The sequence below is a fragment of the Mycteria americana genome, chromosome 18, assembly GCF_035582795.1.
Source record: "Mycteria americana isolate JAX WOST 10 ecotype Jacksonville Zoo and Gardens chromosome 18, USCA_MyAme_1.0, whole genome shotgun sequence".
Taxonomy (NCBI): domain Eukaryota; kingdom Metazoa; phylum Chordata; class Aves; order Ciconiiformes; family Ciconiidae; genus Mycteria; species Mycteria americana.
Window position 1 is genome coordinate 2,790,220 of NC_134382.1, and position 12,494 is coordinate 2,802,713.

Sequence of the window (12,494 nt, forward strand, 5' to 3'; positions counted from 1 at the left end):
TGGCACCGCGCAGCCGGGCGGACGCGGGGCCGGCGCGGGGCCCTCCAGCCCCGGGAGCACCCGGGGTGACCCCGGGCAGCAGGGGGACACAGGGGCACCGGTGCCACCGCCCCGCCGGTGCCGCATCCCCCGGCCCTGGGCACCCCTAGGAGCACCCCAGGGTGACCACAGGAAACACCGGGGACCGGTGCCACCGTCCCTCCGCCGCAGCGTCCCTCCGGTACCGGCCCCGGGCATCCCCAGGAGCACCCTTGGGTGATCCCGGGCAGCAGGGGGGACAGGGGCACCGGTGCCACCGCCCCGCCGGTGCCGCATCCCACCGGCACCAGCCCGGGCACCCTCGGGAGCACCCCCGGGTGACCCCGGGCAGCACCGGGGGCCGGTGCCACCTCCCCCCGCCCCCGCGTCCCGCCGGTACCGGCCCCCTCCCCTCGGGGCGCGGGGCTCCCCCTCCCTCTCCCCCTCCCTCCCCTCCCCTCCCCTCCCCTCCCTCCTCCCCCTCCCTTCCCCTCCCCTCCCCGTTGCCATGGCGACCCCGCCCCCCTCCCCTCCCCTCCCCACGTTGCCATGGCGAGCGCGAGCGGCGGCCGCCGTCGCGGCGGGCGCGGGGCGCGCTGGGCGTGTCCGTCGGGGCGGGCGGGGCGGTGATTGGCCGCCCGCCCCACGTGACGCGCGGAGGAATGCAAATGAGTTATGGCATCGGGCCGCCGCGCCGCCGCCTGAGGGAGGAGGGAGCGGCCGCGGGCCCGGCCCCGCCGGCACCGGCACCGGCACCGGGACCCCCCCCCCTCCGCCCCCCGCCCGCCCCCGGAGGCGCCTGGGCCATGGCCGTGGCCGGCGGGAGCCGCTCCGCCCGGGCCGCAGGTACCGCGCTTGCCGCCGCTACCGGGCCCCGGCGGCTTTGTCTGGGCCGGGCCGGGGACGGGGGGGGGGGGGGCGGGGGGGTGGTGGTGGGGGGGGGGCCGCGCCGCGCATGCGCCCCGGGACCCGCCGTGCCTCAGTTTACCCACCCGGGCGCCCACCGCCGCCCGCCCGGCCCGGCTCAGGCCGCAGCGGTGTCCGTGTCCCCCCGCCGTTCCCCGTCCCCCCCACTCGTGTTTCCCCTCACCGCCCCCCATCATCTCGCCCCCCCCGACTCTGCACCCCCTTATTGTTATTCCCCCACCATACCCCCCTGCTTACTATCGTATCCCACCCCCTCTATTCTGTCCCGCCCCCCACTCGTGTTTCCCCCCCAACCACCACATCCCCCCCCCATCCTCTTGCACCCCCTCTCTGATTTTGCACCCCCTTATTGTTATTTCCCACCCCCCCATATTCCACCGCTTACTATCCTGTCCGACCCCCTCTCTAGCCCACCCCCCACTCGTGTTTTCCACCCCCCACCATCACAGCCCCCTCCATCCTCTTGCACCCCCCTTTCTGATTTTACACCCCCTTATTATTACTCCCCCCCGTCATACTCCAGTGCTTACTATGACATCCCACCCCCCTGCTCTCTGCCCCCCACGCCATCCCGCCCCCCACTATGATTTCCCCACCCCCCCATTATTTTGCATCCCCATTTTGCCCTCAGCTCAGGGGGATTCCAGCTCCGCGGCTCCTCCCCGTGCCGGCTGTGGGACCCCCCCCACACCCCCCGGCCACGGTGGGTCCTGCCGTCACCCAGAGGTGCCGGAGTTCTCCCCCTTTTATTTTTTTGGGGTGAGTTTAACGGGTTTTGGGGGGGCTGCAGGGGTCGGCAGCGCGTTTCCTCTGTCACCTGTGGCTCAAAAGCGAGGTCCTCCCGTCTGACACCCCAAAGTCCACGGGAGTTTGGTGCGGGTGAGGACGGGGGGGGGCTCGGACCCGTGGCGGGTGGGTGGTGGGAGCTGCCGGGGGCTCCCTGTGCCGTGCTCTGCCCGGGGGGATTTTGGCTCCGGCTGGGCCCAGCGTGGTCCCTCCGTGTCTGTCCCTGCAGTGGCCCCGTGTCACCCCGATGCCACCAGGCTCTTCTGGGGGGAAAAAAAAGGTCCGTGGCCGCTCGGTGAGGAAAAGCGCTTCCCAAAACTTCTCCGGCTCGTGGTGGACACGTGCCAGCGGACGGGCCCGAGGCTGGGAAGCGTCACGGGCCACGCACAGGAATGCCAGGCGAAGCAGCGGTGGGGACACATGCTGCCACGCCCGCGGACACGTGCTCCAGGGCATTGACGCCCTCAGGGGACGCCACCCCACGGGCCACCGAGGCCGGGGACGTCGCTGCTGCCACGTCCCTCGGGTGCCGTGCTGGGGCTGGAGGTGGCTGGCATGGTTTGGTGGGGCCATACTGTGGCGTGGCCACCGAGGCCACCCGCCGTGGCCACTGAGGCCACCCGCTGTGGCCGCTGTCCATGGTCTGTAGCGCCCGGCACCGCTGTCCCTGGTCCTGCCGTGGTGGCACCCGTGGCAGTGGCACCCATCATGGTGGCACCCCGCGGTGGTGGCACCCATCGCCTGGCAGCGCAGGGGCTCGGCAGGGACGGGTGTCACGGGCAGGTGACCAGAGGTCCCTTGGCATGCACAGGGCCACTGGAGCCGTGGCCACCGCATAGGGCCACCATGCACAGGCATGTCGGTGGCCGCTGAGCCTCAGGGCCACCATGGTCATGGTGGAGATGGTGGAGCTGCCACAGCCCCCTGCGGCCTCCACAGCACCCGGCCCTCGGTCCCTGTCCCGTCCTCCCGTCCCTCCCCTTCCTTCCGTCCCCTCGTCCCTCTTCCTTCCATCTGTCCTTCCTTCCGTCTTTCCTTCCCTTCGTCCCTTTCCTCTGTCCATCCTTCCTTCCATCCCTATGTCCATCTGGCCTTCCTTCTGTCTGTCCTTCCCTCCGTCCCTCCGTCTCTTTCTGTCTGTCCATCCTTCCTCCCTCTTGCCTGTCTGTCCCTTCCCTCCTTCCTTCCGTCCTTCCCTCCTGTCCTTCGTCCCTTTCCTCCTTCCATCCATCCTTCCGTCTGTCCTTATTTCCGCTGTCTGTCCATCCTTCCCTCCCTCCTTCCATTCTTTCCGTCCATCCTTCCATCCATCCTTTCCTCTGTCCGTCCTTCCCTCCCTTTCCATCCATCCTTCTGTCCATCCTTTTCCTCCTCCTGTCTGTCATTCTGTCTGTCCTTCCATCCTTCCCTTCATCCCTTTCCTACTTCCATCTGTCCTACTGTCTGTCCTTTCCTACTTCCGTCCGTCCTTCCCTCCCTCCCTTGGTCTCTGCTTCCTTCCATCCCCTTCCTGCTTCCTTCTGTCCCGTCCTCCTTCCGTCCGTCCTTCTATCCTTCCCTCCTGTCCTTTGTCCCTTTCCTACTTCCCTCATTTCCTTCTGTCCGTCCGTCCCTTCACCCCTCTCCTCCTCCCGTCCGTCCTTCTGTCCATCCCTGCATCCTTACCGTCGTCTCTCCCTTCCTCTCAGCCGTCCCTCTGTCTGTCCTTCCTTTTCTCCTTCCCTTTCCTCCGTCCCTCTGTCCATCCATCCCTTCCCTACTCTGTCCATCCTTCTGTCCATCCTCCCTCCTGTCCCTCCTCCCCTTCCCCATCTCCCCCCGTGCTGGGGGTTCCTCCCGCCCTGCCCCTCCCTCAGCACCCGGGGCAGGATGCGGCCCCGGCCCCCTTCACCCCGGGGGGCTGCGGGGACCCGCTGACCCCCCTCTTTGGGGCGGGGGGCGGATGAACCACGGGGCCTCCGCCGTCCTTCCTCCATCCCGCCGTCCTCCTCCTCCTCCCCCTCCGTCGACATCGGGGGGGCACAGCCACGGCCCCCCGCAGCCGGGCTCCGGCAGGCCGGAAGCAGCGGGCAGGGGGCCGCGGCCCCCGGGGCCTTTGAAGTGCGGCAGGAGGGCGCCCGGCCCCGGAGGGGTTTGGCCCCTGCCGGCGGTGCCAGCTTGGGCGACCACGCGGGTGCCAATCCCCCCGCAACCGCTGGCACCCGTGGGTGCACCCCGGGGTGGGGGACGCTTTGCCCAGGGAGCCTTCAAAGGGAGGGGCTTGGGGGGGGGTCTCGTCCCCATCCCCCACACACCGGGGGGATGCAGCAGCCCCACGCGCCCGTCGGCACGGGCACGCCGGCACCCCGGCCGTAACCCTGCGCCGAGGCTCGGAGCAGACATCGGGTGCCAACTTTGGGTGCCCCCTCTCACCCCTTCTCGCCCCCCCAGCTCTAGCCTGACCCCCGCCGCCTCACGGCGCCCCGGCAAACCGCCATGGAGAACGAGCAGCTCCCGGCACCCCCGCCCGCCAGCAGCGCCGGCGGCACCGCCACGACGCCCAGCAGCACCGGCACCGCCCGGCCACCCGCTCCCCAGATCTCCGTCTACAGCGGCATCCCCGACCGCCAGACCGTCCAGGTACGATATTTTGGGGGGGGGAGTTGGAGGGCGGCGTTTTGGGGTCGGGGTGCAGCCCGGGGACGTGTTTGCACCCCAAAAGGTGATCCAGCAAGCGCTGCACCGGCAGCCCAACACGGCGGCGCAGTACCTGCAGCAGATGTACGCGGCGCAGCAGCAGCACCTGATGCTGCAGACGGCCGCGCTCCAGCAGCAGCACCTCACCAGCGCCCAGCTCCAGAGCCTGGCCGCCGTCCAGCAGGTACGGGACGTCGCCCCGGGGGCACCCGTGGGTGCTGCGGTGCGGCACGCGGGTGACGCTCGGCTTTTTTCCTCAGGCGAGCCTGGCGGCAAACAGGCAGAGCGGCTCTTCGGGCGGTAACGGCGCCCAGCCGGCACCGGCGCAGCAACCCACGGTGAGTCCCCCGTCCCCTCCGGCACCCATCCCGCCGTCGCCCACCCGCCGATCCGGCGCGGCACCCCGGCCTTCTCCTGCCGCCCCGTTGCAGATCAACCTGGCGACGTCGCCGGCGGCCGCGCAGCTCCTGAACCGGGCGCAGAGCGTCACCCCCGGGGCCTCGGGCATCGCGCAGCAGGCCGTGCTGCTGGGCAACGCCGCCTCGCCCGCCCTCACCGCCAGCCAGGCCCAGATGTACCTGCGGGCGCAGATGGTAAGGGGCGACCGCCGCGCCTGGCGCCCCGCCCCAGGGCGCTGTGGGGTGGCCAGGACCCGTGGGGTGCTCATCGTCCCGCTGTGGGGTGGCCAGGACTTGTAGGGTGCCCGTCTTCCTGCTGTGGGGTGCCCGGCACCCATCGGGTGCCCATCACCCCACAGTGGGGCAGCCAGACCCCATAAGGTGCACCTGACCCCACAGTGGGGTGCCCAGGCCCCATAGGGTGCCCATCACCCCACAGTGGGGCAGCCAGGCCCCATAGGGTGCAGCCGAGCCCCACAGGGTTCCCATTGCGCTGCTGGGGAGTGCCCAGCTCTCGGGGGGGCTGGCCAGGCCCCACAGGGCGCCCACCCCATAAGCTGCTCCTCACCCCCCGTGGGGCACCCATAGGGTGCCCACCAGACCAGTGTGGGGTGCCCAGAGCCCACGGGGAGTCCGCCACCCTGGGGGGGGGGTGCCCCCACCCTCCTCTGGGGTCCCTACAGGGTACCCCTTGCCCCACTCTGGGGTGCCCACACCCCATAGGGTACCTAGACCCTATAGGGTGGCTCCCGCCTCCATATAGGGTGCCCCCTGCCCCACTGTGGGTACCACAGCCCCGTTGGGGGGTGCCCAAGCCCAAGAGGGTGCTCTTTGCCTTTGGGGGGTGTCAGGACCCTATGGGGTGTCCCCCACCACACTGGGGGTGCCCAGGCCCCATAGGGTGCCCAGACCCTATAGGCCGTCTGTCCCTCGGACCCCCCCGGCACCGGAGGGCCCCGGGGACGCGGGTATGGGGACACACGTGTCACCCCACCCGCAATCCCACGCCCCACACGCGTGCCACCCCATAGGGACACGGGGGGGGTGGGGACGACACACATGGGGTGCCACCCCCCCACATCGGGGGCCACGCACCCACTCTCTGTGCCCCCCAGCTCATCTTCACGCCCACGGGCCCCGTCAGCGCCGTCCGGCCCGAGAGCCCCGCGCCGGCACTGCCGCCGGCACCGCCGCCCGCCCCGCCGCCCGCCGCCCCCCAGGTGAGCCCCCCCACGCCCCCGCTCCCCTGCCAGCCCCCCGAAATCCCCCCCCGGGACCCCCCTGACCCGCTGCCGTTGCAGGTGCACAGCCTGGCCCTGCGCCCCGCCGGCCCCCACCTCCCCGCCCTGGCCATGAAGCCCCCCGGTGGCCCCCCGCCCCGGGCCGGCCCCCCCCGGGGCCCCCCACCCGACCCCCCCGCCGAGCACCTCAAAAAAGCCGAGGGACCCGATGCCCGCACCCACCCCCTGGCCCGTGCCGCCGCCCCCGCTGCCACCCACCCGCTCGTCACCCCAGGTAAGGTGCTGCACCGTGGCGGGGGGCAGGGCACCCGTGGGTGCTGGGGGAGTCACAGGGAGGGAGTGGTGCTGGGGTGGGGCGTTCATTCTGAAACCTAATGATGGGCCTCGTGGTTTTCTTGCCTGTACGTGGGACCGGCAGCCCTGTATACCCGCTTCCGGGACATGTCGCCCCCCGCCTCGGGTGCTCAGAAAGTCGGGGTGAGGTGAGCAGGGTGGGCGCAGCCCTCAGCCGAGCAGCCTGTGGGGCGTTCACTCTGAAACCTCATGATGGCGGCGCTGGTCTTTCCTGTACATGGGCACCCTGCCTGTATTTGGGACCTTGTGGGTCCGCACACCCACAGGGCTGTGGGGCCCTGCCTGGGAGGGTCTCAGTACCTGCAGCACCCATAGGGTCCTGGGGCCCCGTGGGGTGAGCCTCTGCAGTGGGGTGCAGGGTGCCGGAGCAGTGAGGGTGTGGGCCAGGGGACCCCACGGGGTGACGGAGCCTGGGGGCGCTGTGCTGGCACTGCTCCCAAAACAGGGGACACCCCCCCCCCGGGACAGCCTGAGCCCAGCTTCCTCCCGCAGCAGCAGCGGGAGCTGGCAAAGCTGGGTGTCAGTAGGCACCAGAGTGAACAGATGCCAGCGTGAGGAGCAGCCTTGGGGGGGGCGGATCCCGGGGTGGGGTCCATAGGGGCTGAGGTGCCGGTGACGAGTGGGGGGTCCCTGTCCCCCATCGCTGTCCCCACAGCCTACGCCCCGCTGCAGCCCCCCCAGTTCCTGCAGCAGCCGCCGAAGCCGGTGCAGCCGCAGCAGCAGCAGCAGCAGCAGCAGCAGCAGCAGCAGCAGTTCGTCATCCAGCAGCAGCAGCAGCAGCTGGCGCCGCGCGGGCAGCCCCCCCCGGGCCCCCCCGCCGCCCCCCAACTCCAACCCCTGCCCCCCGCCAGCCCGGGCCCGGCCCCCCAGCCCAAAGCGGGGGGTTCCGCAAGGAGCGGGGGGCGAGGGCGGCCCCCCCAACGGTCACCCCGGCTGCCACGCCGCCCCCCGCAAGTTCCAGCACGCCTCCGCCGTCATCCTGCAGCTGCAGCCCGCCGGCGCCACGGTGAGGGGCGTCCCCGCACCCCGAACCCCCGCGGCGCGCTTTGGGGGCGCGCTTTGGGGGCGCGCTTTGGGGGCGCGCTTTGGGGGCGCGGGGGGGCTCGTCTGCGCGCGGGGGAGAGGGGTGGGGGTGCATGGGGGCCGGGGGGCCTGGTCTGCGCTTGTACCTGCGCTGCGCGCGGGGGGGTGCGATGGTCCCGATCCCCGCGTGCGCGCACGCGCGCGATCCACGCGTGTCCCCGCGTGCCGGGTCAGCGCGTGCACCCGGCCCGCGTGCGCGAACGTGTGCTCGATCCACGCGCCCGACGCACGCACGCGTGCGCGCGCTCGTGCCGCATCCGTGCACCTACGTCTGCACGCGCGTGCCAGATCCACGCACGCGCGTGTGCGCGTGCTTGATCCACGCGCGTCCCATCCGCGCAAGCCCGCGCACGCTCGTGCCGGATCCGCGCGCGCTCGAGCCGGGCCTGCGCGCGCCCGCGCGCCGTCCGCGCGCGGCTGTCTGCCCCGGGCACGCGTGTGCGCGCCTGACCCTCGCACGCGCGTGTGCCCCCGCCGCCGCAGCCCCCGCTCGGGGTCCCCGAGGGCGCCCGCCGGGACCCGCTGCCCGCCCCGAGGAGCGCCGAGAGCCCGCCCGCCGCCCCGCCGCAGCCCCCCGCCCTCTCGCCGCCCGCCGCCCCCCCCGGGCCCCGACACCCCCGAGGGCGAGCGGCCCCCCGCTCACGGTAAGCCCCACGCCCCCCACGGGCACCCACTCGCGGGGTGGAGCTGCCCGCACGCACGCACGCACACGCACACGTACGCCCCCCTCCCCGGTGGGCAGCAGCGGGGGGAAGCTGAGGCACGGGTGGGCGTGCGGCGCCGGCGGGGCTGCGCTCCGGCGCGGGGCCCGTGAGCCCACGAGTGCCCGTGGCGTCGCCCCACGGGTGACGCGGTGGGGCGGGGGGGTCGGGCCGAGTGCAGGGGTCCCCCTCTGGCTGGGGGGGGGTGTGGGGGTGTTCCCGCCGCGTTGCCCTCCCCCCCCCCGCGCGTGTCTCGCGGGGGCCGCCCACCCCCACGCGTGGGCAGGGGAGGGGGCCCCGGCTGCCGGGGGAGGCGTGGCCCCGCCCCGAGGCTCCGCCCGCTGGCGGCGTGGGCGCGCGCGCGGCGGCGGCCAATAGGGGCGCGGGGGGCGTGCCCGGCGCCAGGCCCCGCCCTCCCCGCGCAGCCGCCGCCGCCGCCCCGGCCCGGCCCGGCCCCGCCGCCGCCGCCGCCGCCTTTGTCCCCGCTCCGCCGCCGCCGCCGCCGCCCGCGCCGCCTTTGTCCGCGCCATGGGGCCGCCGAGCCGCTGAGCGCCGCCGGTGAGTGCGGCCCGGCCCCGCCCAGACCCGCCCCGACGAGGCTCGGCCTGGTCCGGCCCGGCTCGGCCCGGCGGGGCGGCGGGCGCTGACCTCACTTCCGCATCCGCCCCCCCCCCTCCCCCGCACCCCCCCCACCCGCCCCCCCGTTCCCGGTCCCGGCTCCGCAGCCGCGGCCCGGGCGCAGGTAGGGGCGGGGGGAGCGGGCTCCGCCGCCGGACAAAGGTGGTGGGGCCTACCGGGGCCTAGCGAGGCCTTCCGGGGCCTTACCGGCACCAAGCGGGCCGTGCGGGGGCAGATGAGGCCTTGCTGGAGCATTCTGGGCCTTACCGGGGGGGCGGGGGCTCGCCGGGGGAGATCGGGGCCTTCCGGGGCAGATGGGGCCTTACCGGGCTCTGCTGGGGCCTTACCGAGGTGTTCGGCGCCTTTACTGGGCGTACTGGGGCTTACTGGGCGTATCGGGGGGGCTCTTCAGGGCCTGCCGGGGCGCCCGGGGGCTGTCCGGGCTCCGCCGGCGTGTTTGGGGGCTCGCTGGGGCGCACCGGGGGGTCCGGGGGCTCGCTGGGCCCCCCCCCGGGCCACGCGAGGGCTCTCGGGGGCGTATCGGGGTTTACTGGGACCCACTGGCCCGCACTGGGAGCGGCGGCAGCTGCTCCCCCCCCCCCCCCCCCCCCTTCCCGAGGCAGCCCAGCTGTATGGTAATACGGGCCCCGGCGTCACCGCCGGCGTCACCGCGTCCCCCGTAGCCGCCCGAGGGTCCCCCTCCCTCCGGGGCTGACGGCCGCCCTCGCCCCCGCAGAGCCGCCCGCCGACCGCCTTCATGCTCAGCCCCCGGCCCTCGCCAGCGTTCCCGGCATGACCTCGGGCACCGGGAGCTCTGCCTCCACCGTCGCCGGCGCTGCCCCCCACAATGGTGAGAACAAACCGCCCCAGGCCATCGTGAAACCCCAGATCCTCACCCACGTTATCGAGGGCTTCGTCATCCAGGAAGGGGCAGAACCGTTCCCGGTAACGTATCCCCCCTCCGCGGCCGCCTTGCTGCTTGCGGGGCTGGATTTCTGCTTTTTTTGGGTTTTTTTGGAAGGGGGGGGCGGGGGGGGACACCCACTAGTGTTTTTCCGTCACAGGTGGGGCGCTCCTCGTTGCTGGTGGGGAACCTGAAGAAGAAGTATGCGCAGGAGCTGCTGGCTGAGAAACTCCCGCAGCAGGACAACACCACCACCACCGACTCCGAAATGGAGGAGCCCTATTTACAAGGTAGCGCCCGGCCCCCCCGAAGCGATTTCCCCGCCGAGTGGGGTGCGGTAGAACCCCCCACCCCCGCCCCGAAGCCGGGTGATGTTTTGGGGGTCCCCCGCGGCTGAGCTGGTTGCGTTTCTCTCTCTGGGCGTCCCTCCGCGCCCCCCAGAATCCAAAGAGGAGGGGAACCCCCCCAAACTGAAGTGCGAGCTCTGCGGCCGCGTCGACTTCGCTTACAAATTCAAGCGCTCCAAGCGCTTCTGCTCCATGGCTTGCGCCAAGAGGTAACCCCGACCCCCCCCGCGGCCCCCCGGCAGGATCCGGCCCCCCTCCCTCACCCCCCCCTTCCCCTCCCCGCAGGTACAACGTGGGGTGCACGAAGCGGGTGGGTTTGTTCCACCCCGATCGCAGCAAGCTGCAAAAACCCGGCGGTCCCCCCCACGGCCGCCGCCGGACCTGCAAGGGGACGTTGCCCACCCTCAGCAAAGACACCAAGAAGCAGGTGAGGGCAGGGGACGGGCGGGATTCGTCCCCGAATCCGGGGGGACGCACGTGGGTGGGCTCTGAGGCCGGTGCTGCTCCGTCCCGCAGCCGCCGGTTTCTCTCCCGCCGGGTTCGGTGCCTCTTTCCGTGACGGCGTCGTTGCAGCTCAACCACAGCCAAGAAGATTCGAGTCGTTGTTCGGATAATTCGAGCTACGAGGAGCCGCTCTCCCCCATCTCGGCCAGTTCCTCCACCTCCCGCCGGCGGCAGGGCGAGCGAGACCTGGAGCTGCGCGAGATGGAGCTGCCCGACGTCCACGTCCGGGACCTGGCCAGCATCGGCCATCGCTTCTTGCCCAGCGAGCCCAGCAAGTGGAACGTGGAGGACGTCTACGAGTTCATCCGCTCGCTGCCGGGTGAGGAACATTCAGGGACGCCCCCACAAATATTTTTTTTTTTGGGGGGGGGGGGGTGGGGGGGAGGTTGGGGTTCGGGGAGGATTTTCTGAGCGCGGTGCCGTCCCCCCAGGCTGCCAGGAGATCGCGGAGGAGTTCAGGGCGCAGGAGATCGACGGGCAGGCGCTGCTGCTGCTGAAGGAGGATCACCTCATGAGCACCATGAACATCAAACTGGGGCCGGCCCTCAAGATCTACGCCCGCATCAGCATGCTCAAGGACTCCTAGAGCCGGTTGGGGGGGGGGGGGCACCCACGGGACCCCCCCCCCCAAACCCCTGCCCAGCCGTGGGGAGGGGGCTGGGGGGGGTGGGGGGGGAGCCACTTCTGAGCACAACCGAGCCCCGGGGCGGCCCCCCGACGCCCCCAGGGGTGTGTATATAGCCCGTAGCTATAGCGTCCCCCCGTATGGGGGGGTCACCCCCCCTTCTCCGGCAGGGAGGGGGGGTCCCCGCGTCTCCCCCGTGTCTCCCCCCCCCCCCTCCCCAAAACGGCAGGGCGAAGCAGGACGATTGCCTTAACGTGTGCCCCACCACCCCCCAGCCGGGCTTTGGGCTACCAGCCCTGGGGGGGTGTTAGCCCCTGGGGGCGGGGGGGTGTCTCGCGGTGCCTGGGTGCGGAGAAGGAGCCACCCCCCCACCCCACCCCACCCCACGCTGGGGCTGTTTTGGGGGCACCTTAGTAGAGGACGGTGGTGGCGGGGGGCCCCCCCCGGCAGGTAAGGACCCCCCCACCCCCCCAGCCACCATGGTCTTTTTAAGAAAAGAAAAGGAAAAAAAAAGGAAAAAAACACAGGGCCCCACCCCCCCTTTTCTCCTGGTTTTTTTGTTTTTAATAAACACTGAAAAAAAAAAAAAAAAAAAAAAGACCAAAACCTCGGGGCCCCCCCGCTTCTCCTCCCCCCGCCCCCGCGTCCTTCCTGGGTAAACTGAGGCAGCACCTTGGGGGTGTCCCCAGGTGCCACCGAGGGTGGTGGGGACAGGGCTGGTGTCACCCCCCGCTGCCCTCCTGGCCTGTGTGACCCCGGGGTGCCCCCGAGGGGGGGTGGGGGGGCGGAGGTGTCCCCACCCCCCCTGTGCCCGCTCCCTCCTCAGGAGAGCCCACGGTGGAGGGGGGACCCTCCCCCCCTGCAGGGTGACCCCGAAACCCCGGCGCTCGGGGACATGGGGCCCTAAAGGACGTGAGATGGGGAGGGGGACATGAGGAGACACCCGCCGTGGTGGCACCACCGCGATGGTGTCTGTGGTGAGATGTCCCTGGACCTCGTGGCCCTAGTGACATGTCCTTGGGGCCTGTGGTGAGGTGTCCCCAGAGCTGGTGACCGTGGTGAGGTGTCCCTGGAGCTGGTTCCTGTAGTGGTGGCACGTCCTTTGAGCTGGTGGCCATGGTGAGGTGTCCCCAGAGCTGGTGCCTGCGGTGCTGGTGTCCCCGCAGCTGGTACCCGCGTTGGTGAGGGGTCCCTGGCGGTGATGGCCGTCGCGATGTGTCCCCAGAGCTGCTGCCTGGAGTGGTGACACATCCTTGGAACTGGTGCCCGTGGCAGTGAGGTGTCCCCAGAGCTGCTCCCCATGGTGACATGT

The 12,494-nt window shown here is 71.8% G+C and overlaps 1 protein-coding gene across 1 annotated transcript; it reads left to right on the top strand.

The window, feature by feature from the left end:
* Positions 1-677: 677 nt before the first annotated feature.
* Positions 678-11,751, top strand: PHC2 (polyhomeotic homolog 2). The gene is given in 17 exon segments (XM_075520590.1): positions 678-864; positions 4,162-4,350; positions 4,433-4,591; positions 4,668-4,745; positions 4,839-5,000; positions 5,921-6,025; positions 6,107-6,320; positions 7,056-7,279; positions 7,281-7,406; positions 7,967-8,050; positions 8,052-8,127; positions 9,539-9,747; positions 9,867-9,996; positions 10,148-10,262; positions 10,339-10,480; positions 10,570-10,876; positions 10,989-11,751. Coding segments are annotated over 16 exon segments (2,430 nt in total). The 5' UTR covers positions 678-864; positions 4,162-4,206; the 3' UTR covers positions 11,144-11,751.
* The last annotated feature ends 743 nt before the right edge of the window (positions 11,752-12,494 follow it).